This window comes from Somniosus microcephalus, chromosome 34, assembly GCF_052327205.1.
Source record: "Somniosus microcephalus isolate GS21.2 chromosome 34, FLI_Smic_1.0, whole genome shotgun sequence".
Taxonomy (NCBI): domain Eukaryota; kingdom Metazoa; phylum Chordata; class Chondrichthyes; order Squaliformes; family Somniosidae; genus Somniosus; species Somniosus microcephalus.
In genome coordinates, this window is record NC_141020.1 from 25,971,550 (window position 1) to 25,996,332 (window position 24,783).

The following is a 24,783-nucleotide window of genomic DNA, read 5'->3' on the forward strand; positions in this document are numbered from 1 at the left end:
TCCTGATCTCTAAACACGCCGCCTTACATACTCTTCCTCTGCCTTATATCCTTACTATGCTGAAATTAAGTCTCATCTCCCCATCTCCTACTCCAACTCAACCTTACCCAGGACTTCCAAACTGTTCTTGTCCTCCCTCAGTCTTTCCTTCTTGGTCTCCGTACTACAAAAAGGATATCGAGGCACTGGAGAAGGTGCAATCAAGAGTCACAAGGATGCTGCCAGAACTGAGAGGTTATAAGTATCAGGAAAGACTGAACAGGCTGGGGCTCCTACCTCAAGAACAGAGAAGGCTGAGGGGTGACCTGTTAGAGGCCTGTAAAATGATGACAGGGTTCGATTGGGTAGATGTAGAAGGTGTTTCCACTTTTGCGGTCGACCAAAACTAGAAGTTAGAAATATCAGAGAGTCACTAATAAATCCAATGGGGAATTCAGGAGAAACTTCTTTACCCAGAGAGTGGTGAGAATGTGGAACTCGCTACCACAGGGAGTGGTTGAAACAACAACAACAACTTGTATTTATATAGCGCCTTTAACGTACTAAAATGTCCCAAGGCGCTGCACAGGCGTATTATAAGACAAAATTTGACACCGAGCCACATAAGGAGAAATTAGGGCAGGTGACCAAAAGCTTGGTTGAAGAGGTAGGTTTTAAGGAGCGTCTTAAAGGAGGAAAGAGAGGTAGCGAGGCGGAGAGGTTTAGGAAGAGAATTCCAGAGCTTAGAGCCCAGGCAACAGAAGGCACGGCCACCAATGGTGGAGCGATTATAATCAGGGATCCTCAAGAGGGCAGAATTAGGGGAGCGCAGATATCTCGGGGGGTTTGTGGGGCTGAAGGAGATTACAGAGAGGATTTGAAAACAAGGATGAGAATTTTGAAATCGAGGCGCTGCTTAACCGGGAGCCAATGTAGGTCAGCGAGCACAGGGGTGATGGGAGAATGGGACTTGGTGCGAGTTAGGACCCGGGCAGCCGAGTCTTGGATGACCTGAAGTTTACAGAGGGTAGAACGTGGGAAACTGGCCAAGAGTGCGTTGGAAGCGAATAGCACAGATGCCTTTAAGGGGAAGCTAGATAAGTACATGAGGGAGAAAGGAATAGAAGGATATGCTGATAGGGTGAGATGAATTAAAGAGGGGGGAGGCTGGTGTGGAGCATAAGCACTGGCATAGAGGAGATGGGCCGAATGGCATGTTTCTGTGCTGTAAATTGTAAAAAAGAAATACTTACGTTTATACAGCGCCTTTCACAACCACCTGACATCTCAAAGTGCTTTACTACTGTAGTGTGGGAAACGCAGCAGTCAATTTGCGCACAGCAAGATCCCACAAACAGTAATGTGATAATGACCAGATAATCTGCTTTTAGTGATGTTGATTGAGGGATAAATATTGGCCAGGACACCTGCTCTTCTTCGAAATAGTGCCATGGGATCTCTTCCGTCCACCTGAGAGCAGACGGGGCCTCGGTTTAACGTCTCCTCCGAAAGACGGCACCTCTGACAGTGCAGCACTCTCTCAGCACCGTACTGGAGGATCAGCTTAGCGTTGTGTGCTCAGTTTTCTGGAGTGGGACTTAAACCATCTGACTCAGAGGCAAGCGTACTACCCACTGAGACACAGCTGACACTATGTAATTCTATCTATGATTCTCAGGCTTGTAAAATCAAAGCTTGGCACTCGATCACCCCTTCCTGGTTTACCTCATCCTCTTTACTCTTTTCAACCTTGGGGTTGAGCTGCACTCTGGACAGGAGAGAGGCCCCGACAGGCTGAAGAACGGATCCATTCCTAGCAAGACTTGTGATGCAATTATTGAAGATAATCATTGTTGAAATTATTTGGCAGAGCACAAAATTACAGGATATCTTTAATTTGACTGACATTTCTTGCACTGTGCACCTAAAAAATAGTGTCATCCATTTTGTGGCTGTTAAATTCTATTTTTTCTTTCTATAAAATGAATCACTGCTCATTTTGTTGAGGACCTGTTGCAGTAACTCACATCTCCTGCAGATGGTGCTGTTGAGCTCTTTCTCTCACCAGTGCCACCAGCAGGAAGGTCTTGTTACTGCAACAGGTTATATTTATTTATCGAAATAATAAAAAGAGCTTGCAATTATATAGCACCTTGCACGACCTCGGGACGTCCCAAAGCGTTTCACAGCCAATGAAATAAATTTGAAGTATTTCACTACCTGTTGTAATGTAGGAAATGTGGCAGCCAATGCGTGCACAGCAAGATCCCACAAACAGCAATGTGATAATGACCAGCTCATCTGGGGTTTAGGTGCTGGCTGAGGGATCAAATATTGGCCCAGGACAGCGGGGGGAACTCCCACCCCTGCTCTTCTTCAAAATGGTGCCACCTGAGAGGGCCTCGGTTTAACATCTCATCCGAAAGTCGGCACCTCTGACAGTGCAGCAGTCCCTCAGCACGGCACTGGGAGCGTCAGGCTGGATTTTTGTGCTTAAGTCTCTGGTGTGGGACTTGAACCCACGACCTTCTGCCTCAGAGGTGAGAGAGTGCTACCATAAGGATTGAGGTGGCTGGAGGCTCTGTTACCGACGGTGGAGCGGATGATGGGGACACGCACTGGACCAGGGTCGGAGGAATGGAGGGCGCAGGCTCCTACTCAGGCCTGGAGAGGATTGCACAGAGTGAGGCCATGGAGGGGTCTGAACGGGGGCTCGAATTAGTCGGGGGACTGAAGCCAACGAAAGGGTCGGCGAGGGCAGGAGTGAAAGACGTGTGGGATCAGATAGGTGTGGTAGAGTTATGGATGAATTGGAGTATAAAGTGGAGTTGCGGAGAGTGTTGGAGGGAGGAAGCCTTGCGGTGATGGAGGCGTGTTTCAGTGACAGTGAGGGGGAAGGGGTGGGGGCGGTGATAGAGTGGAGCAGATGGACAATACTCTGGAGATGGAAGCGAGAGGTCTTGGTGAGGCGCCAGATGTGGGGGTTGAACCCTAGCTCAAGGTGGAGCAGGACACTGAAGCTGTGCGTCGTTTGGTCCAGTGAGGTGATGAAATCAGCAGCTGAGGCATGAGGTTTCAAGGCTCGATACTGAAGCCCAGAATCGTCGGGATGACAATGGACCAGTTGGCCCACTGGAGCTCACCTACTGGGTGAGCTCTCCCCTTGTGGCGTCTAATGATCCCAATGTTTTTGACTCTACCACCGTGTTTTGTAGATTATTCCAAATAACTTCTTCCTGATGTTTATTCCAAAGTGTACTTTCCCTTTATATCCTCTGGTTCAACTTGGACGGACTTTGAAGTCATAAACCACCTTTATCTTATCTATTTCTTTTAATATTTAATGGGCTTCATTAAGGTCCCCTTTAACAACCTTTGCCCTAGACTTTAGACCTTAAGTTTCTCTATTCCTAGCTCATCCCCTTTCTGCAGTGTTTGCTGTGGCCTTTCTACTCCAAGTATGTCCTTTTATGATGTGGCACCCAAAGTTGAACCCAATAACTGACATGAGGTCTGACCCGTGCATTGCAAAACCATTACATTTAAAAAGAAGTCCCTCATCATGTTTCTAAATATATTGCCGGTTGTACAGCTCCCTTGTCGACTGCCAGTCTCTGTTGAAGATTGCTGTCTGTTCCCGGGCTGCCTACCAGGTTTCTCAGCACTGGCTGCAAGGGGGAGAGCTGGCTCCGCCTTCCTCTCACTCTCAGCTACTGCCATTAGAGGGCGGACATTGCCACCTTGGACAGACCAACGAGAGATCAGGAACTCACCCCCTCGTGTACAGTCACCGGGGGCGATCCCCTCGTGTACAGTCACCGGGGGCGATCCCCTCGTGTACAGTCACCGGGGGCGATCCCCTCGTGTACAGTCACCGGGGGCGATCCCCTCGTGTACAGTCACCGGGGGCGATCCCCTCGTGTACAGTCACCGGGGGCGATCCCCTCATGTACAGTCACCGGGGGCGATCCCCCGTACACTTAATGGCAAAGGTGCCCTGCAATCTCTCACAGCCACCTGACCAGGCTGATGGGGCCCTCGGCTTAACATTGCAGCTGAAAGACAGCAGCTTCAACAATGGAGCGTCAGCCTGGAATTCTGTGCTCAAGTCTCTGGAGTGGGACTTGAAGCCACAGCCTCCTGACTCCGAAGCGAGAGAGGGTGCTGTCCACTGAGCCATAAAAAGGTTGTAAATGCGCTGCCGAATCTGCGGAACCGAGCGGTCCAGACCAGAAAGTCCCAGATAAGAACCCTGGTATGTGGCTGGATAGCTGATCTCAGGCGCGGTGGTGATCAGGGCAGCAATGGTTGGCCAAGAGGGGTGGGCCGGGGGTGGAAGAAGGAGGATTCTCCTCGTAAATGCTTTCTAGTAATTAAAAGACTTGTCTTTCTACATCGCCTTTCACCACCTCAGGCCGTCCCAAAGTGCTTTACAGCCAATGAAGTACTTTTCTGGAGTCCAATCACTGTTGTAATTTAGGAAACGCAGCAGCTTATTTGCGCACAGCAAGCTCTCACAAGCAGCAAGGCCAGTAAATCTGTTTTGTTCAGTGATGTTTGAGGGATAAACATTGGCCAGGACACCGGGGAGAACTCCCCTGCGCTTCTTCAGATAGTGCCGCGTGATCTTTCACGTCCACCTGAGAGAGCAGATGGGGCCTCGGTTTAACGTCTCATCTGAAAGATGGCACCTCCGACAGTGCAGCACTCCCTCAGCACTGGAGGCAGTGCAGAGAACTGCTAATCCCTAGTGTCAAAGATCTGAGTTATGGTGAAAAGCTGGAGAAACTTGGGCTCTTCGGTATTGGTAGAGTCAGAAGGTTGTGGGTTCGAGTCCCACTCCAGAAACTTAAGCACAAACATCTAGGCTGACACTCCCAGTGCAGTGCTGAGGGAGCGCTGCACTGTCAGAGGTGCCGTCTATCAGATGAGACGTTAAACCGAGGCCCCGTCACCTCCGACGGTGCGGCGCTCCCTCAGTAACTGCGCTGGATTGTCAGCCTAGATTTTGTGCTCAAGTCTCTGTAGTGGGGCTGGAACCCACAGCCTCCTGACTCCGAGGTGAGAGAGTGCTGCCCACTGAGCCCCGGCCGACACCCACTGGGAAGGACGTTGGTGAAGTGGACAGGGATCAGCTAGGAGGGGCCTGGTGGTCAACACTCGCGCGCAGGTGGAGAACGAACATTGGTGTGAAGTGCGCAAGTGAGGCCAGTGGAACCGTAGCCAAGGAGTCAACACCTTCACAGGAGGGAGAGAAAAATCAGCCTGAACAACAACAGAACTAAACATTTACAGTCCATTTGCAGAATCATTTTATTCATTACAAATCCATTGAGCTGCGTGGCAACAGAAAAAGAAACCGTCAAACAATCTGGAACGTTTTAAAGTAAATCCATTCAATGGCACGTTAGTTGGGACTGTCCCAATGTTGGCCGTTTCCATGGCAAAGAAGGCCTCAGGGTTTGTTATATCAGCGTGGCTACCGGGCTCAGAAAGGCGGAGGGATTCTCCGCTTCACGGGGCGGGTCAGTCACACAAGACCGTGAGCGCCACAGAGACGGGAACTCCAGTCTCACAATGACACGAGTCTTGTGGGGCCGGGGGAGGAAGGAGAGAGAGAGAGCGAGAGAAGGCTGGCACATGTTTATAAGGCTCTGAAGGAGACCATGTTACCCTTTATTACAGGACGGTCACTGACAATAGCTGGGACCTGTGACACGTCAGGTGGTGTCCAGAGAGCGCACGTGATTATAGTAATGGCTGCAAGTGCCGCCATGTTTCCCCGCGCACTCAGCCCCGGCCCCCCTACAGGCCAGCGCTGGTGATTGCCGGTCTGTATCGGACCCTCCCCAATCCCCCGCGGTGAACGATCGAGCCCGACTCCCGGGTCTGTGGCCGCCCGTGTTCTGAAATCTGCCTGCTGTGTAAATGGGGCCAGTTTAACAGCATCAGGAGCATCTCAACCGGGAGCACCGTGAGAGGGGAGCTTTAGAGAGCACGCATTTATATAGAGCACCTCACACTGCTCCACGGCACCGGCTGCATTTGGAGTGCATTGACTGTTATTAGGTAAGCAAAAGCACTGGCGGGCAAGAGAGAGAATAAAGGAAAGAGAAAGTGGGGATTGTAAACCACACTAGCTGCTTTTCTTTATCTTCCTCTGACTAACCACCTCTCCTTGCTGGGCTATGGGCTCCGTGAGCCCTTCAGTAACTTACCCACCGTGGCTTCATTCATGGTTGAGTTATGTCAGCAGGCCATTCAACCAGAGGAGGCAGCGCCACCTTCCCCGCCCCCCAAAGTGTGATTCTGACCTCACCCGACAGTCACACATGTAGCTTCCAGCCAGGGCCGGGGGGGGGAAACGGAGCATCACTGAACTTTGGACTTTCAGAAGGCTTTCGATAAGGTCCCACATAAGAGATTAGCGTGTAAAATTAAGGCACATGGGATTGGGGGCAAGGTATTGACTTGGATAGAGAACTGGTTGGCAGATAGAAAGCAGAGCTGGAATAAACGGGTCTTTTTCCGAGTGGCAGGCGGTGACTAGTGGGGTACCACAGGGATCGGTCTTAGGCCTGCAGCTATTCACAATATATATTAATGATCTAGACGAGGGAACTAGATGTAATATCTCCAAATTTGCAGACGACACAAAGCTGGGTGGGCGTGTGTGCTGTGAGGAGGATAAATGTGAGGTTATCCACTTCGGTGTCAAAAACAGGAAGGCAGATTATTATTTGAATGGCAATAGATTGGGAGAAGGGGAAATGCAAAGAGACCTGGGTGTTCTTGTGCACCAGTCGCTGAAGGTAAGCATGCAGGTGCAGCAGGCGGTTAAGAAGGCAAATGGTATGTTGGCCTTCATAGTGAGAGGGTTTGAGTACAAGAACTAGGATGTCTTGCTGCAGTTGTACAGGGCCTTGGTGCAACCACATCTTGAATATTGTGTGCAGTTTTGGTTGCCTTATCTGAGGAAGGATATTCTTGCCATGGAGGGAGTTCAGCAAAGATTCACCAGACTGATACCTGGGATGGCAGGAATGACGTATGAGGAGAGATTGGGTTGATTGCGCTTGTACTCGCTGGAGTTTAGCAGAATGAGAGGGGATCTCATTGAAACTTATAAAATTCTGTCAGGACTAGACAGACTAGATGCAGGGAGGATGTTCCCGATGGTCGGGGAGTCCAGAACCAGGGGTCACAGTCTAAAGATAAGGGGTAAGCCTTTTAGGACAGAGATGAGGAGGAATTTCTTCACCCAGAGAGTGGTGACCCTGTGGAATTCTCTACCACAGAAGGCAGTAGAGGCCAATACATTAAATATATTCAAGAAGGAGTTGGATATATTTCTTAAGGCTAAAGGGATCAAGGGATATGGGGAGAAAGCAGAGACCGGGTACTGAATTTGGATGATCAGCCATGATCGCATTGAATGGCGGAGCAGGCTCGAGGGGCCGAATGGCCTACTCCTGCTCCTATCTTCCATGTTTCTATGTTTCTATGAACAGAACGCAGAGGTGATTTGAAATCCCCTTCCTGCCAACCCGCCAGTGATCAGAGAACTCCGCACAGGCTGGGGATGGAGCCTGAAATCTCCCAGTTTCTGTACAGGGCCCAAAACTCAGCAGAGAAACTCAGTGAAACATGGTGGTAGGGGTGGGGCCGAGGGGTGGGACCGAGGGGTGGGGGTAAAGGAAATAGGGAGGAGGAAGCCACTTACATCTCAATGCACAAATCTTAATATGGCAGTTTATCAGCACACACTTCACACCTCCGTCCACTTATTCTCCCAGGAATGTTCGGCAGCAAGCCACAGGTCAGAGACAGGCTGTCCGTCCAACCAAGTCTCCAGGCCTTACTGAAGAAATCGAATGCTCATCTTGTGCTCCAAGTTAACATGCTCGAGTGACTGCAAAAAGCGAGACAGAGGGAGAAGCGGAGAGACGTTAAACAGTTCATGTAGTGTTTCCCCAATTCCCCCTTTACCCCCGTTCAAAGTCTCCGCTAAAGGCGTTTGTGTACGAGTCCCTGGGTGCGGCCCGTTCTTGGTGCAATTATAGAGCACCAGGTTAAAAAGACTTGCATTTCCACAGCGCTTTTCACAACATCAGGCCGTCCCGAAGCACTTTACAGTCAATGAAGTATTTTTTGAAGTGTAGTCGCTGTGGTAATGTAGGAAACGCGGCAATCAATTGCGCACAGCAAGCTCCCACAAACAGCAATGTGATAATGACCAGATAATCTGGTTTTGTTATGTTGATTGAGGGATAAATATTGGCCAGGACACCGAGGATAACTCTCCTGCTCTTCTTTGAAATAGTGCCGCGGGATCTTTTACGTCCACCCGAGAGAGCAGACGGGGCCTCAGTTTAACGTCTGATTAGAAAGACGGCACCTCCGACAGTGCAGCACTCCCTCAGCGCTGCACTGGAGCGTCAGCCTAGATTTTTGTGCTCAAGTCTCTGGAGTGGGACTTGAACCCACAACCTACTGACTCCGAGGCGAGAGTGCTGCCCACTGATACTCATTCTGCAATGGCTATATTGGTCAGTCCTGGAATATAGGAGCCATTGGCTGTCCACGAGAAGAGATGAGCAATGTTGCCAGATAGTTGGGAGATTGTAGGGGAGTCGCCTGGTAGGATTAGGCTGGTGCTATGGATGTACTGGAAAGAGACAAGACTTTGAATGCTAGAGAGAACAAATGAGGACTCGTGGAATGTCTGGAGTGGAATGAACATTAATAAACAAGACATTAATGGGCCTGCACAACGAATGATAGCAGCGAACCTTAAGCACTAAGCCAGTTTACGGACCTGCAGCATAAACACAGATTGTGACGACCTAGGGATCCACGTTTGTCCTGCGTAAGTAAATCTAAAAAAGATACAACAAGCTGGAGATCCTTGGATACTTGACCTAGTCTTGCTGGGGCTAGCGGAAGCAGTCAAGACTACAAGCTCGCGTGCTCCTGAGGAGTCCTTGGTATGAGAGTTACAATTGGTGCCTTATCTTGTGTAAGGGGCTGTGTTTTATTATCTCATTGACGAGAGTTAATAAAGAGTATTAACCAGGCCTTTCAGTGTTTCCCTACAGCGCGAGCTTGCATTAGAGGTATAGGATATATGACAATATCCTATAATACCCCCATATATGGGCAATAGGGATACATGACAATATCCTATAATACCCCCATATATGGGCAATAGGGATACATGACAATATCCTATAATACCCCCATATATGGGCAATAGGGATACATGACAATATCCTATAATACCCCCATATATGGGCAATAGGGATACATGACAATATTCTATATACATCCAACACTCGGGTACAATGTTCCCTTTAAGCTGCGTGGCCATGCAGCACTCTATAGCTCCCGTGCAGCCTGTTCATTGGCTTTTAAATATAAAACCTGCACATACACGGACATTGGAATGGGCTGCACAGCCCGTTAAAGGGAACCCGCAGCGCCCCCCCCCCAAAAAAAAATTAGAGGGATCTCACAAGTGGCCATTCGTCAGGCCTGAGCCTAGGCACAGAGCTCCAGCAGCCTAGTCAAATAATCGGAGGCTATCACATCCCTCACCCGGCATCCATACACGGGATCTTCCAACAGGAATCGCTGGAGAATGAGCCGGAGTAGAATTTGAAATAACAACAGAAAACGCTGGAAAAACTCAGCAGGCCAGGCAACATCCGTGGAGAGAGAAACAGAGTTAACGTTTCAGGTCGAAACCCTTCGTCAGAACTGAGAAAAAAGCAGGAAATGAAACGGATGAAAAGGCCAGTTTGGGGGCTGAGAAACGGGGGAGGGGATGAAAGAACAAAAGGGAAGGTCTGTGCGAGGTGAAGAGACATTGAGAGATATTCAAGGCGAGACGAGATGGTATTAGGACAGGTAAAGAGACAAAGGATGGCTCTAGATGAAGTGTGAAATGCGCTGGCAGAGTGAGAGACAGCTGCCATGTGGGAGAGAGAAAAACCCAGAAAAGGCACAAACCAAAAGTGTGGATAAAAAATATATAAAAATAATAGGGGCCGAGGTTATGATCTGAAATTGTTGAACTGGATATTGAGTCCGGAAGGCTGTAAAGTGCCTAATCGGAAGATGAGGTGCTGTTCCTCGAGCTTACACTGAGCTTCCGAATAGGCACTTTACAGCCTTCCGGACTCAATATCCAGTGCAACAATTTCAGATCATAACCTCGGCCCCCATCATATTTTTATATATTTTTTATCCACACTTTTGGTTTGTGCCTTTTCTGGGTTTTTCTCTCTCTCCCACACGGCAGCTGTCTCTCACTCTGCCAGCGCATTTCACACTTCATCTAGAGCCATCCTTTGTCTCTTTACCTGTCCTATTACCATCTCGTCTCGCCTTGAATATCTCTCAATGTCTCTTCACCTCTCAGACCTTCCCTTTTGTTCTTTCATCCCCTCCCCCATTTCCCAGCCCCCTAACTTACTTTTACATCCGTTTCATTTCCTGCTTTTTTTCTCAGTTCTGACGAAGGGTTTTGACCTGAAAAGTTGACTCTGTTTCTCTCTCCACGGATGTTGCCTGGCCTGCTGAGTTTTTCCAGCATTTTCTGTTGTTATTTCAGATTTCCAGCATCCGCAGTATTTTGCTATCGTAGGAGTAGAATTTGGTTCTCCTCCCACCATCCTCCCCAACCCCCTAAACCAGGCCAATTCTAGCATGCTCACTGCTCCCCACCCCCACATGGAGACCAACTGTCTCAACAAGACCACACATTGACCCAGCTCCTCCCTGGTCTGTGTGTCTTCACTATTACCATTGCAGTGAATTAGCCAACTGATGCACTGGGCAAGCTCACTGTCTGATCAATAAGTTCTCCCCAACACTTGATTCACATGGTCGATTGGATCCAGTTCTTTAGTGGGGGGGGGGGGGAAAGTACCTTTCTGAACTCCTCAAAAGAGATGACTCCGTCCCCATCCAGGTCAGCCTCCTGAATGGTTCGATCAGTGATGCTGTCCAGTTGGTCATCTGTAACCTGTGCCTGCAACATCATCCGAAGTACCTAAAAAAAAACTCACATTTTATATTAGCCTAGAAATTGTCACCAACAGTGGATGAAAGAGGTACAGAGAGTAGTGTAGTGTGTACCATCTACAAGACGCACTGCAGCAACTCGCCAAGGCTTCTTCGGCAGCACCTCCCAAACCTGCGACCTCTTCCACCTAGAAGGACAAGGGCAGCAGATGCATGGGAACACCACCACCTCCAAGTTCCCCTCCAAGTCACACACCATCCTGACTTGGATATATCGGCCGTTCCTTCATCGTCGCTGGGTCAAAATCCTGGAACTCCCTCCCGAACAGCACTGTGGGAGTACCTTCACCACACAGACTGCAGTGGTTCAAGAAGGCTGCTCATCAACACCTTCTCAAGGGTAATTAGGGATGGGCAATAAATGCCGGCCTTGCCAGCGACGCCCACATCCCATGAACGAATAAAAGAAATGTTACTGGACTAGCAACACAATGGGTCACAAGTAAATCCTATTCTCAAACTAAATTCAATAAATCTGATAACCTGCATCAGTGAAAGCTACTGGATTTTGTAAAAACTAAACTGGTTCGCTAATGTCCTTCAGGGAAGTGGACCCGACACCGCTATTCGGTCTGGTGTCATTGGTTTCTAACCAGATCCCTCTTTACTGGCCTACGAACAAAATCACCAAAGGTGCCGATCAGCTTCTCCCGGCCCAGGGTAACTAGAGTTTACCCATAAATGTGGCCAAAATCCTGAGGGCAAATAAAAACAAATGCTGATCACGGCCGACAACTACCAACACTATCTTAATGCAGACATTTATCGTTTGATATTAAATAGGTTAGTTCCGCTAAATCTTCAAAGGAATGCCACACAAATGTGTTACATGCTGGTCCATGTATCTTCACAATCCAGCCTCTTTTTTTGCTACATTTTTATTTTTAAGGGCGGGGCCAGGAATTTCCTCTAAGTCTCTCTCACTCCAATGTCGTAACTTTGCTGTAAGTGCGAGTGAAACCTTGTTTACACCGCACGTCCGGTGAAGTTACATAGAAACATAGAAGATAGGAGCAGGAGTAGGCCATTCGGCCCCTCGAGCCTGCTCCGCCATTCAATGCGATCATGGCTGATCATCCAAATTCAGTACCCTGTCCCTGCTTTCTCCCCATATCCCTTGATCCCTTTAGCCTTAAGAAATATATCCAACTCCTTCTTGAATATATTTAATGAATTGGCCTCTACTGCCTTCTGTGGTAGAGAATTCCACAGGTTCACCACTCTCTGGGTGAAGAAATTCCTCCTCAGTTCTGTCCTGAATGGCTTACCCCTTATCCTTTGACTGTGACCCCTGGTTCTGGACTCCCCCACCATCGGGAACATCCTTCCTGCATCTAGTCTGTCTAGTCCTGCAGAATTTTATAAGTTTCAAAATGAGATCCCCTCTCATTCTTCTAAACTCTAGCGAATACAAGCACAATCGACCCAATCTCACTTCATACGTCATTCCTGCCATCCCAGGTATCAGTCTGGTGAATCTTCACTGCACTCCCTGTAATGTATGTAATATAATGTATATATACCTTAAGGGAGAGAACTACTTTTTACAGCTCCTGTATACTGTAGTACCGGCAGTGACCACACCTGTATATAAACCCTGAGTAGTGATCTGTACAGTCAGTTGCAGTTTGAACCCTCATTCAGTAAACACCTGTTGATCGTTCCCTGCAGTCTGTTGTATGACTATTGAAGGACACAACATTAAGATACACGGATATAACATTGGCGACGACGCAGATTCGAACCTACCTGCAACTCTGCATCACCTCCCAGGGATTCGCTCCTGGAGAACAGTGGAAGGAGGTCGAGTCCAGAAGCACAGGCGTCGACCACGGGCAACCGCCCAGTCATCCAGCGGAGATTTGAGCATCGCAGGGGAGGCTGTCGAGAGCCAGGCTTGGCTTTCCAGTCAAGGTGGTCCAGCGAAATGTGCTGGCAACAGGTACTGCGCAGACCCTTCCCGGACAGCAGCGGCTGGAGCCGACCGAGTGGCACAGAAAAAGGCCAAGCAGCGTCGACGGGGGAGAGAGAGAGGGCAGAGCGCACAGGGCGCAGCCGGTGTTCAGGACCGAGCGGCGTCAACGGGGGGAGAGACGAGAGAGAGCAGAGCGCAGCCGGTGTTCAAGGGCCGAGCAGTGTCAACGGGGGAGAGAGGCGCGCAGGAAAACGCGAGGTGCTGCCATTGCCACGAGGACCGCAGAGAGCGGCATTGGCAGCAGCGCAGGAGCAGCGCACGAAACCCACAGGGCGTCGCCATTTGCCACGAGGACCGCCGAGAGCGGCGTTGGCAGCAGCGCGGGAGACGCCATTTTAAGCCGCAGCGGGGAAGAAAGGAAAGCGCGGGAGACGCCATTTTAAGCCGCAGCGGGGAAGAAAGGAAAGCGCGGGAGACGCCATTTTAAGCCGCAGCGGGGAAGGAAGGAAAGCACGGGAGACGCCATTTTAAGCCAGTCTAACCACACCCAAAAATGCCGAAGAGGCAGTATCACAGCGTTCGACAATGAAGTCGACGATTGGACGACATATGTCGAACGCATAGAAGTATACTGCAAGGCGAATGAAGTGCCAGATGACAAGAAAGCGCTGGTATTGTTGAATTCAATGGGTGCAAAAACGTATGGCTTACTACGAAACTGACTAAATATGGCGGCGCACCCGGACGCAGTGGCTTTGTCTCTCCCGAGACTGAGCGTTTTCACCCTCCTTCTGAGTCTCTTCTGGACTCTGCTGATACGGGAATTGAGGGCAGACCTACCGTACAGCCGGCAGACGCTCCTAGACATCGGGGCCGACTGCGTGCGGCTCACACTCGGCGACATCGATCTGCCTCCCGACATCGCCCGACCCCCGGGACCAGCGTGGCGTCCTTCCCCAGCCGGAAGTCGGCGCAGACTGCGCAGGGAATGCAAGCAGAAGCGGGGTAAGAGGGCCGGTATCCAAAACAGGCTGAAGAGGGCCCCACACAAACCCTCCCTCCCAAGTATTTTCCTGGCCAACGTCAGGTCACTAGAAAATAAAATGGATGAGATCAAACTTGATCTCTCCTCACAGAAAAGGACAAAGGAATGCTGCGCCATGACCTTCACAGAGACCTGGTTGAACAACGGCATCCCTGACACCACCATCCAACTAGAAGGACGCACGGTCTTCCGCGCCGACAGAACTGCAGACCCCGGTAAGAGCAAGGGAGGCGGTTTGTGCATTTACACTAACAATGCCTGGTGCACTAACATGGACATAATCGATAGATCCTGCTCGGCTGATTTGGAATTCCTCATGGTAAGGTGCAGACCCTTCTACCCGCCTCGGGAATTCACGGCTGTTATCATCACTGCGGTCTACATCCCACCACACGCTAATGCCAAACTAGCACTGAAGGACCTCTACAGGGCCATCAGCGAACAACAAACTGCGCACCCAGACGGAGCTTTTATCGTCGCGGGGGACTTCAATCACATAAACCTAAAAACTGGATCAAGTCTACACGAGCATTGTAGACGCTTATAAGGCCATTCCCTGCCCCCACCTTGGGAAGTCTGACCACCTCTCCCTGTTTCTAGCCCCGGCATACAAACCGCTCATCAAAAGGGGGCGAACATCAGTGAGAGCAGTGAAAGTATGGCCAGAGGGGGCAGTATCGGAGCTTCAGGATTGCTTCGAACGCACTGATTGGGGCATGTTTGCCCATAATGACATCGAGGAATACGCATCCACAGTGCTATTCTACATTAACAGCAGCGTCGAGGTCGTCACGACCCATAAAAATATCAGAACATACCCCAACCAGAAACCCTGGATGAATGGAGAGGTCCACTCACTGTTGAAAGCACGCGACGCAGCATTTAAATCTGACGACGCGGCGGGTTACAGTGCAGCTAGGACCAACCTAAAAAAGGGTATCAGGACTGCCAAAAGGAAACAGACACTGCGGATAGAGGATCACTTCCACAACAACTCGGACCCCCGGCGCATGTGGCAAGGCATCCAGTCCATCACTGACTACAAGGACAAAAACACCAGCACCCCGGTTAGCGATGCCTCCCTTCCGGAGGAGCTTAACAACTTCTACGCTCGCTTCGACAGGGACAACAGGGAGCCGGCTACCAAAGCCTTGCCACCCCCGGAAGACCAGGTGCTCACTCTGTCGACCTCCGACGTAAGGGGTGTTTTACGCGGAGTGAACACACGAAAGGCTGCTGGACCGGATAGCATCCCTGGACAGGTACTCAAGGAATGTGCTGATCAGCTGGCTGATGTCTTCACCGCCATCTTCAATCTGTCATTGGCCCAGGCAGTAGTCCCTACATGCTTCAAGACCGTTACCATTATTCCTGTGCCAAAACAAACGGCTGTGACGTGCCTGAACAACTATCGACCTGTCGCACTCACACCCATCATAATGAAGTGTTTCGAGAGACTGGTCTTAGCTCACATCAAAGCCAGTGTTCCCGCCTCTCTTGACCAACACCAGTTTGCCTATCGTGCAAACAGATCTACGGAGGATGCAATCACAACTGCTCTACACTCGGCACTGAATCACTTAGATGGTAAGGAGACCTACATCAGAATGCTGTTCATAGACTACAGCTCAGCATTCAACACTATCGTCCCCAACAAGCTGGCCACCAAACTCCAAACTCTTGGCCTGAACACTTTCCTCTGCAACTGGACCCTGGACTTCCTAACAAACAGACCCCAGTCTGTCAAATTAGGTAACCACACCTCCCCACCCCTGACACTGAACACGGGGGCCCCACAAGGATGTGTGCTGAGCCCCCTCCTCTACTCCCTCTTCACCCACGACTGTGTGGCTGTTCATGGTTCCAACACCATCATCAAGTTTGCGGATGATACCACGGTAGTAGGCCAGATCACCAACAACGATGAGTCAGCCTACAGGGAGGAGGTCCAGCATCTCGTGAAGTGGTGCGCCGATAACAACCTGGCCCTTAACATCAAGAAAACCAAAGAAATCATTGTGGACTTCAGGAAGTCTAAAGGCGGAAGTCACACCCCCATCCACATCAATGGGGCTGTGGTGGAAAGGGTGGACAGCTTTAAGTTCCTCGGAGTCCACATCACGGAAGACCTCTCCTGGTCCCTCAATACCTCCTCTCTGGTGAAGAAGGCCCAGCAGCGCCTATATTTCCTAAGGAGGCTGAAGGGATGTAACCTGTCACCCCTGATCCTCTCTAACTTTTACCGCTGCACAATAGAGAGCATCCTGACAAACTGTATCACAGTATGGTATGGCAGCTGTAGCTACTATGACCGGAAAGCCCTGCAGCGGGTAGTCAAAACTGCCCAACGCATTACCGGTACCCGGCTACCGACCATCGAGCACATATACCAGAAACGCTGTCTACGGAGGTCACGGTTGATCATCAAAGACCCTACCCACCCCAACCACAGTCTGTTCACCCTCCTGCCATCTGGGAGACGCTACAGATGCATTCGCACCCGTACGACCAGATTTAGGAACAGCTTCTTTCCCAGGGCTGTCATCCTACTGAACTCCACAAATAAACTCTAAAGCCTGCACATCTGCCAATGCACTTTATTATGGTTATGTTTATGTTAATATTAATATACGACAAGCCAAATGTATGTTGTGTAATGATATCAGCAAATAGTGATGTTATTTGCCTGTTCGATTATGATGCCTACCAGCATGATTGCATGTATTGATTGCTTGTGCCTGACCAGCAGAGGTCATGTGACCGAGACAAGCAAGGCAGTCTAGTTTAGTTTCAGTTTTGTTCTACATGCATCACAAGCTTGATGTCTCCTGTAAATGCTGTTAAAAGAGTTGAACAAGACTTTAGATTAAAAGACATTCTCTTTCATAAATGTCTCGTCATTGAACCCACAAAGAAATCAATACATGGTGTCAGAAGTGATTGAAAGAGATGAAGAGAAAAAATCCGAAGTTAAATCAGCTCTCCACAAATTAGGAAGCCAAAAGTGAACATCGTTGCTTACCATTGGAGAATAGCTAACGAAGTGAAAAAATGGAAGGTTTACACCCACCGGCGACGCTTCAATTGACAGGTAATGTGGCTGAAAATTGGAGGAGATTCAAACAACGTGTGGGGTTGTATTTAGCGGCAATCGGAGCTGACGAGAAAAGTAATAAAAGGAAATCGTCACTGTTCTTACATGTCGTGGGTGATGAAGCGCTGGAGGTGTATAATACCTTCACATTCGCTGTTGATGGAGACAAAATGAAGCTAGATAAAATAATGGAACAGTTTGAGGCCTACTGCATACCTAAACGTAACGTGACGTTTGAGAGGCACAGATTTTTCACATGTGTACAGAAAATGGGAGAGACTATTGATCAGTATGTGACTGAACTGAGAAACAGAAGCAAATCGTCTGAATTTGGGGGACTGACAGACTCGCTGATAAAAGACAGACTGGTGTGTGGTATTCCAGATAATGGTCTAAGGGAAAGACTGCTAAGAGAGCAAGATCTAGACCTGGGAAAAGCCATAGCACTGTGTAGGGCTACAGAGACTGTGAAGTTGCAGGCAAAGGAGCTGTTCAGTGACAGTAGCTGCAACGTGGATGCAGTGAGAAAGAACGGAGACAAACCGTTTAACAAAAAGAGCGCCAATGTGAAAAAAGAGGCGTGGCCAGCGAACGAAAATGAAAGAGACAATCGAAAGTCATGTCGTCGATGCGGTACACAGCATACTCCAAAAAAGTGTCCAGCATATGGTAAAACATGCAATAGTTGCAACAAGAACAACCATTATGCCCATTGCTGTAAGAACCAAGCGCAACAAAGTAAGGTCCATACAGTAGATGAAAGCGAGATAGAGGAGTTCAATGTAGATGTTGTGTCTGAAAACAAAAAAGAAGAAAGAGACTGGATGTTGACACTAAAAGTGAATGACATACACATTCCATTTAAATTGGATACTGGAGCACAAGTTAATGTGATATCAGAGACTGATTTTAAGAAAATTAGACCCAGACCAAAGATACATGGAATAAAAGTGAAAGTGACAGGATACTCAGGTACTGAAATACCAGTGAAAGGAAGATGCATTGTCAAAGTAACACACAAGGACAGAGAGCACACGCTAGCATTGATCGTGGTGCCAAAGGATGTGCAAGCCATACTAGGTTTAAAAGCCTGTGAGAGACTGAACCTGGTAAAGAGAGTCCTCGTTGTGGAAAGCGAAGGAGAGACAGTCTATGATGAACTGAATGTTGCGTACACACCGTGTAAGCTGATGTATACAGCAGACACGTTGTCCAGAGCTGTTGACCCAGGAGAGCCCGCAAACACAGTGAAAAGACTGAAGTACAAGGCAAAAGACAGTGGAACTGACTTCTACCAGAGCATGCTTGTATACCGCACAACGCCGCTCGAGTGTGGTATGTCACCAGCCCAACTCCTGATGGGACGTCGGCTAATGTCAAACCTACCCATCCCGGAGAACCTCCTGAAAACAAAAGAGGGGGAGAAAGTGAGGAAGTTCAAAGAACAACAGAAAGAAAAGCAAAAGTACTACTATGACAGAGGAACACAAAACCTACCTGAACTCCACACTGGTGACCAAGTAAGGTTCAAAGACAAAACAAACACATGGACTCAGAAGGGAACTGTCCTGAGTGAAGTTCAACCAAGATCATACACCATTCAGACAGATGAGGGTGCTGTTCTGAGAAGAAATCATCGAGATCTTCTCACGGGACCAGCCACAGCAGGTCAAGAGACTAATACTGTTGAACAACCTGATCACACAGCTGAGAAACAATCATCTGAGGCAACAACTCAGATTCAAGGACAATCAATCAGAAAATCCTCAAGACACGTGAAGCCTCCTGAGAGACTCATTGAGCAAATTTAAGGACTATTGTTATAGAAGGAAGTAATGTTATCTTATTCTTTCTTCAAGTTCTAGTGTATTGACATATTTCATGTGAACACACAAAGCAAGGTTAAAAAACCTTGATCATGATAATGATAATGTAAGTTCATTAAGTGTTACAGTTAAAATGCAGATTAATACAAAGAAAAGATGTTGTTAGTTAAAAGTAAAATACTTTTGTTTTAAGAAAAGGAGATGTAATGATATCAGCAAATAGTGATGTTATTTGCCTGTTCGATTATGATGCCTACTGTTAAGTCTGTGTGTTCTAGTTATTGTTAATAAGAATCACTGCACACAGGCCACAAGAATAAATTCAACAGGTCTTTACTAGTCGAAGGTCAGGCTGAACTGCCCAATAAATCATTACACAGCACTTATATACCGGTGTGGTCACCACCGGTATTACAGTATACAGCAGCCAAGATAAAGTAGTGCATCTCTTAAAATAGTTCTCTTAAAGGTGGAACGGTTACATTCACCACAATCCTCCCTTTTTAGCTTAACAGTATATATTCCCCATTTAATATAACATAATAACATATATACACAACTTCATGTAAAAACAGTTCACAGATTCAGTCTCTGAGGAGGCCTCCTGATCCGAGACGGATAACGCCTTTCAGGGGTCTCTGGTTCTCGTTGCTGGGGTGACTCATCTAGTTGATCCCCTATGGATAGGACATCATCATCAGGTATATTCACTTCTGAAGTAGATGCTTCAGGTTCACTAACTTCCTCCACGGTTGTCTCTGTCGTAACCATGGGCTCGACCCTTGTTCTCGATCCCACCAGTTGGTCAGCATGACGTCGCATTACGTTTTCACCAACATCTACCGTGTACATCAGGGGTCCTTGTCTGGCCCGAATTGTTCCAGATTGCCATTTCTCGTTTTTATAGTTCCTGGCTAACACCGGTTGTCCTATTTCAAAACTCCGAGTGGGCTTGTTATTGATATGCTGGAACTGTTTGTTTTCGACTTCCCTCCGCACATTTGGTTTTAACAAGTCCAACCTGGACCGCAACCTCCTGTTATAGAACATCATGGCAGGACTTTGGTTTGTTGTTGCATGGGTGGCGTTTCGATATGCCAGTAGGAAATTGTCCACCTTGTGTTGCAGTGGAATCTGATCTTCGCTCATGGCCTTTAATGCCTTTTTGAACGTCTGTACAAACCTCTCGGCCAGCCCATTCGTAGCTGGATGATATGGGGCAGAGGTATAATGTTTCACCCCATTCTTCTTCAGGAATTTCTGGAATTCCTCTGACACGAACTGTGGCCCGTTGTCTGAACATATTTGCTCTGGCAATCCATTTCTTGCAAATATCGTTCTTAGCACCGCGATCGTCTTCTCCGAGGTAGTGGTAGTCATTTTAATCACTTCTGGCCATTTAGAATGTGCGTCCACCGCAATTAAAAACATGGAGTCCATGAATGGACCAGCAAAGTCAATATGTACACGTTGCCATGGGGTTGAAGGCCATTCCCATGGATGCAGCGGTGCAATTGGAGGTGCATTTTGGACTTTTTGGCACCCTGAGCAGCTTTTCGTCAGATCCTCTATCTGTTGGTCGATACCCGGCCACCACACATAAGCCCTAGCAAGGCTTTTCATCTTGACTCCCCCCAGATGACCTTCATGTAGTTCTTTTAGAACTCTCTCTCTTAACTTAGGAGGGATAATCACCCTTGTTCCATACATCAATGTTCCCTGACAGATGGACAGCTGTTCTCGTCTTGCTGAGAATGCCGGTAACAGTGGATCACCATGGGCTGGCCATCCCTTTACTGTCAATTCGTAGACCCGGGACAGTGTCGGGTCATTCCTAGTCTCCCTTTCAATATTTGCATTGGTGACAGGTAAACATTCGATGATGGTCGAGTGAAATAACTCCACCGGGTCAACCGTCGGTGCCTCCTCCTCAGTAGGTAGTGGCAGGCGCGACAGCCCATCAGCATTACCATGCTGCTTTGTACCTTTGAATTCTATCTGATATTGATGTGCCCCTAGGAAAAGGGACCATCTCTGGAGCCTCTGTGCTGTCATCACCGAAACACCCTTCTTAGGGTTAAAAATGGATACCAACGGCTGGTGGTCTGTCAGCAGTGTAAACTTCTGGCCCTACAGGTAATGATTAAACTTCTTTACTCCCCACACAAGGCTGAGAGCCTCCCTATCTATCTGAGCATAGTTGCGCTCAGCGGAGGTCAATGATCTGGATGCAAATGCGACTGGCCTTTCCAAGCCATTTGGCAACTTGTGTGAGAGTACTGCTCCAATACCATAAGGAGAAGCATCACAAGCTAAACGAATAGGTAGCGTTGGGTTGAAGTGAGGCAACACTTCCTCTGAGGTGATCAATGCCTTGCTTTTGCGAAAGGCCTTCTTACAGTCCTCGCTCCACTTCCATGGTACTTCTTTCTGCAAAAGAGCGTTCAGCGGGTGCAGCACCGTGGATAGATTTGGCAGAAACTTATGGTAATAGTTAATCAACCCTAGGAACGACCTCAACTGGGATACATTTTCCGGAGCGGGAGCCTTCACAACAGCTTCGATCTTGTCAGGTGACTTGTGCAGCCCTTCCTGGTCAATGACATGACCACAGTACGAGATCCGTTTCTGAAAGAACTCACATTTCTGGCGATTAACTCGAAGTCCATATTCCTTCAATCTGGTGAGCACCAGTTTCAAATTTGCAAGGTGTTCCTCATCGTCATCTCCTGTAATCAGGATATCGTCCAAGTAACATTGAGTGCTTGGAATTCCCTGTAATACCTGCTCCATGGCCCTCTGCCAAATTGCTGGAGCCGAAGCCACTCCAAAAACCAGTCTATTATATCGATACAAGCCTCTGTGCGTGTTGATTGTGAGATACTGGCGCGACTCTTCCTCAACTTCCATCTGTAAGTACGCTTGCGCCAGGTCTATCTTGGTGAAGTGTTTCCCGCCAGACAATGAAGCAAAGATATCCTCAATCCGCGGAAGCGGATATTGCACCGTGTGAAGCACCGGATTAACTGTGATCTTGAAGTCTCCACAGATGCGGACCTTCCCCGGTTCCCCTGGCTTGTTACTCGATGAACGCTTCATGACGGGAACAATGGGCGTGGCCCACTCACTCCAGTCCACCTTAGACAGTACTCCTGAACATTCTAGCTCTTCCAGCTCAGCTTCCACAGCAGGTCGTATCGCATCGTATCGTCTGGCTTTGAAAAATTTTGGATTTGCATGTTCTGCAATCTTGATTTTTGCCGTAATTCCTCTCAGTGTTCCCAGCCCCTGTTGGAACACCTCTTTAGCCTCATCCAATATTCTGGACAATCGTTCAGGTTTGACATCTTTTTTTCCGGAATCTACCGTTATTGCTTTTAGGGAGTGCCAGTCCATATTTATTTTCCTGATCCACTCCCGTCCCAGAAGTGGTGGACCTCCCTCAGGTAGTACATATAAGTCCATTCCTTGGTGTTCTTTGCCCTTGTGTACCACCTTGACTTTTATCTTTCCGATGGGGTATACTCTTTGCCCCGTGTATGTCTGCAATACTATCTCCGTATCCCGTAGGGGAATATGTGTGAATAACCTTTTGTAATCTTGCTTATTCATGACCGTCAACGCCGATCCGGTGTCCAATTCCATCTTCACTTGGACTCCTGCTATCTGAAGTGTGACCCAGATAGTTTGTAGGTCAGCTTCCTTACTCACATTGTGAATTCTCAGACTACCCAGTTCCTTGCTGTTGGAGTCTGAATCCGAATTCTGTTCATCCGAACTCTTCTCAGCCACCTTATGTACCTTTCTGCACTTTTCCTGCGGTGACTTTTTGTTGCTGGTCTTCTTTCCTGACCGGCATACTTTAGCTATGTGACCAAGCTTGCCACATTTTCTACATTCCTGATTTTTAAACCAGCATTGGTTCTGATCGTGTGTTGTCTTTCCACAACGATAACATTTCGCTGTACCCAAAGCCATTTGATCTACGCTGAGTACCGCTGCCTTCAGCTGCATTTCCGCAGTGCCTCTCGCTGCGGCTTCGTGCGATGCTGCAATAGTGACAGCCTTATCAAGTGTAAGATCATTCTCTTCAAGCAGCCGCTTTTGTGTTCCTTCTTTCGACAATCCACACACGAATTTGTCTCTCAGTGCCTCTGTCAGTCTTTCCCCAAACTGACAGTATTTCGCTAGCTTACGCAGTTCAATTAAATACTCTGCGTTGCTTTCCTCTTTCAGTTGCGTTCTCGCATAAAATTTAAATCGTTCCGCTAACATCAGCGGTGTGGGGTTCAAATGATTTCTCAGGACAGCAACAATATTAGCGAAAGCCTGATCCGCCGGTTTAGCTGGTGATAGAAGATGCTTCAATAGCCCGTATGTCTTCGCACCCATTGAGTTTAGTAAGGTTAGTGCTTTATCTTCATCTGATATTTTATTTGCCTTACAATAAATCTCTATGCATTCTACATACGTGGCCCAATCTTCAACATCGGCATCGAAATCGTTGATGTTACCACGCTTAGGCATCCTCGCAATCTTCTTGAGAAACAAAAAGAAATTTTTCTTTTATTTTTTTTTTTCAAAATGGCGGTTTCCCGCGCTTGTCTTCTTCCCCCGCCTACGAAAATGGCGGCTTCCCGCATTTGCCTTTTTCCCCCGCTGGCTGTAATGGCGATTGCGGTATTGCTGCGTTCGCCCTCCCCAGCGGTTCTCAAATCGTGCCTCCCAGCCCCTCTTGCAGTCCAGTCCTTTCCCCCGGCTGCGGCTGAGTTCTCCACGGTTTAAAAAATTTTTTTTTTTATTTTCTCCCGCGCCTCGCGGCCTCGGTAGCTGCCCGGCCTTTTTCCCCGGTCGCGGTCGAGCTCTCTCTCGACGCTGTTGCGTCTCCCAGCCCGCTTGCAGCCCGGTCTTTTACACCGGCTGCGTTTGCATTCACCGCGGCTCCCGTGCCTTACGCTGCCCCAGTCTCAGCGCCTCTGGCCCCGACTTCTGTCCGGCTCTTTTCCCCGGCCGTGGTCGAGTTCTCCGCCCTTATATCCTCCGTTTTTCCCTCCCCTACTTCACAGCCAACGTGGCCGACTTGCTGCTCGTCGCTGATTGGCTTACCCACCACCGTGGTCGAAGGGATGATCACTGCCTGTTGCTGATGGAAGGCTTCGTGTCAGGATTCTTCCTTGCTCTTCAGACCCGAGTCTTTTCTCAGCAGGATGATGAGGGCGGATGCCTCTTCTCGACGCCCGTTAAACTGCCTTGGATATATCTCTGCCGCAGGGTAAGATCGTCATCGTCGCCACTGTTAAGTCTGTGTGTTCTAGTTATTGTTAATAAGAATCACTGCACACAGACCACAAGAATAAATTCAACAGGTCTTTACTAGTCGAAGGTCAGGCTGAACTGCCCAATAAATCATTACACAGCACTTATATACCGGTGTGGTCACCACCGGTATTACAGTATACAGCAGCCAAGATAAAGTAGTGCATCTCTTAAAATAGTTCTCTTAAAGGTGGAACGGTTACATACACCACACCTACCAGCATGATTGCATGTATTGATTGCTTGTGCCTGACCAGCAGAGGTCATGTGACCGAGGCAAGCAAGGCAGTCTAGTTTAGTTTCAGTTTCGTTCTACATGCATCACAAGCTTGATGTCTCCTGTAAATGCTGTTAAAAGAGTTGAACAAGACTTTAGATTAAAAGACATTGGCCTAGAAATTCAGTTGGCGCCGTGCCAGGGCTTTAGCGCCGGAAAGTTAGCGCCGGCGCTAAGTCCCCCTGCGCGCGCCAAAAATTCAGTAGCGCCGCAACCAAACGGCTGCCGGCGCTACTGAAGGGT

General features: G+C 48.5%; 1 protein-coding gene across 1 annotated transcript in view; it reads right to left on the reverse strand.

Moving 5' to 3' along the window:
- Positions 1-5,274: 5,274 nt before the first annotated feature.
- The window catches only part of chp2 (calcineurin-like EF-hand protein 2), a 71,348-nt gene continuing 51,839 nt past the window's right edge, over positions 5,275-24,783 (reverse strand). The window contains exons 6-7 of the mRNA XM_085973598.1: positions 10,913-11,035; positions 5,275-7,891 (exon numbers count right to left, since the gene is read on the reverse strand). Coding sequence (XP_085829724.1) covers positions 7,838-7,891; positions 10,913-11,035 — 177 coding nt within the window. The 3' untranslated portion in view covers positions 5,275-7,837. The remainder of the gene's footprint in view (positions 7,892-10,912; positions 11,036-24,783) is intronic.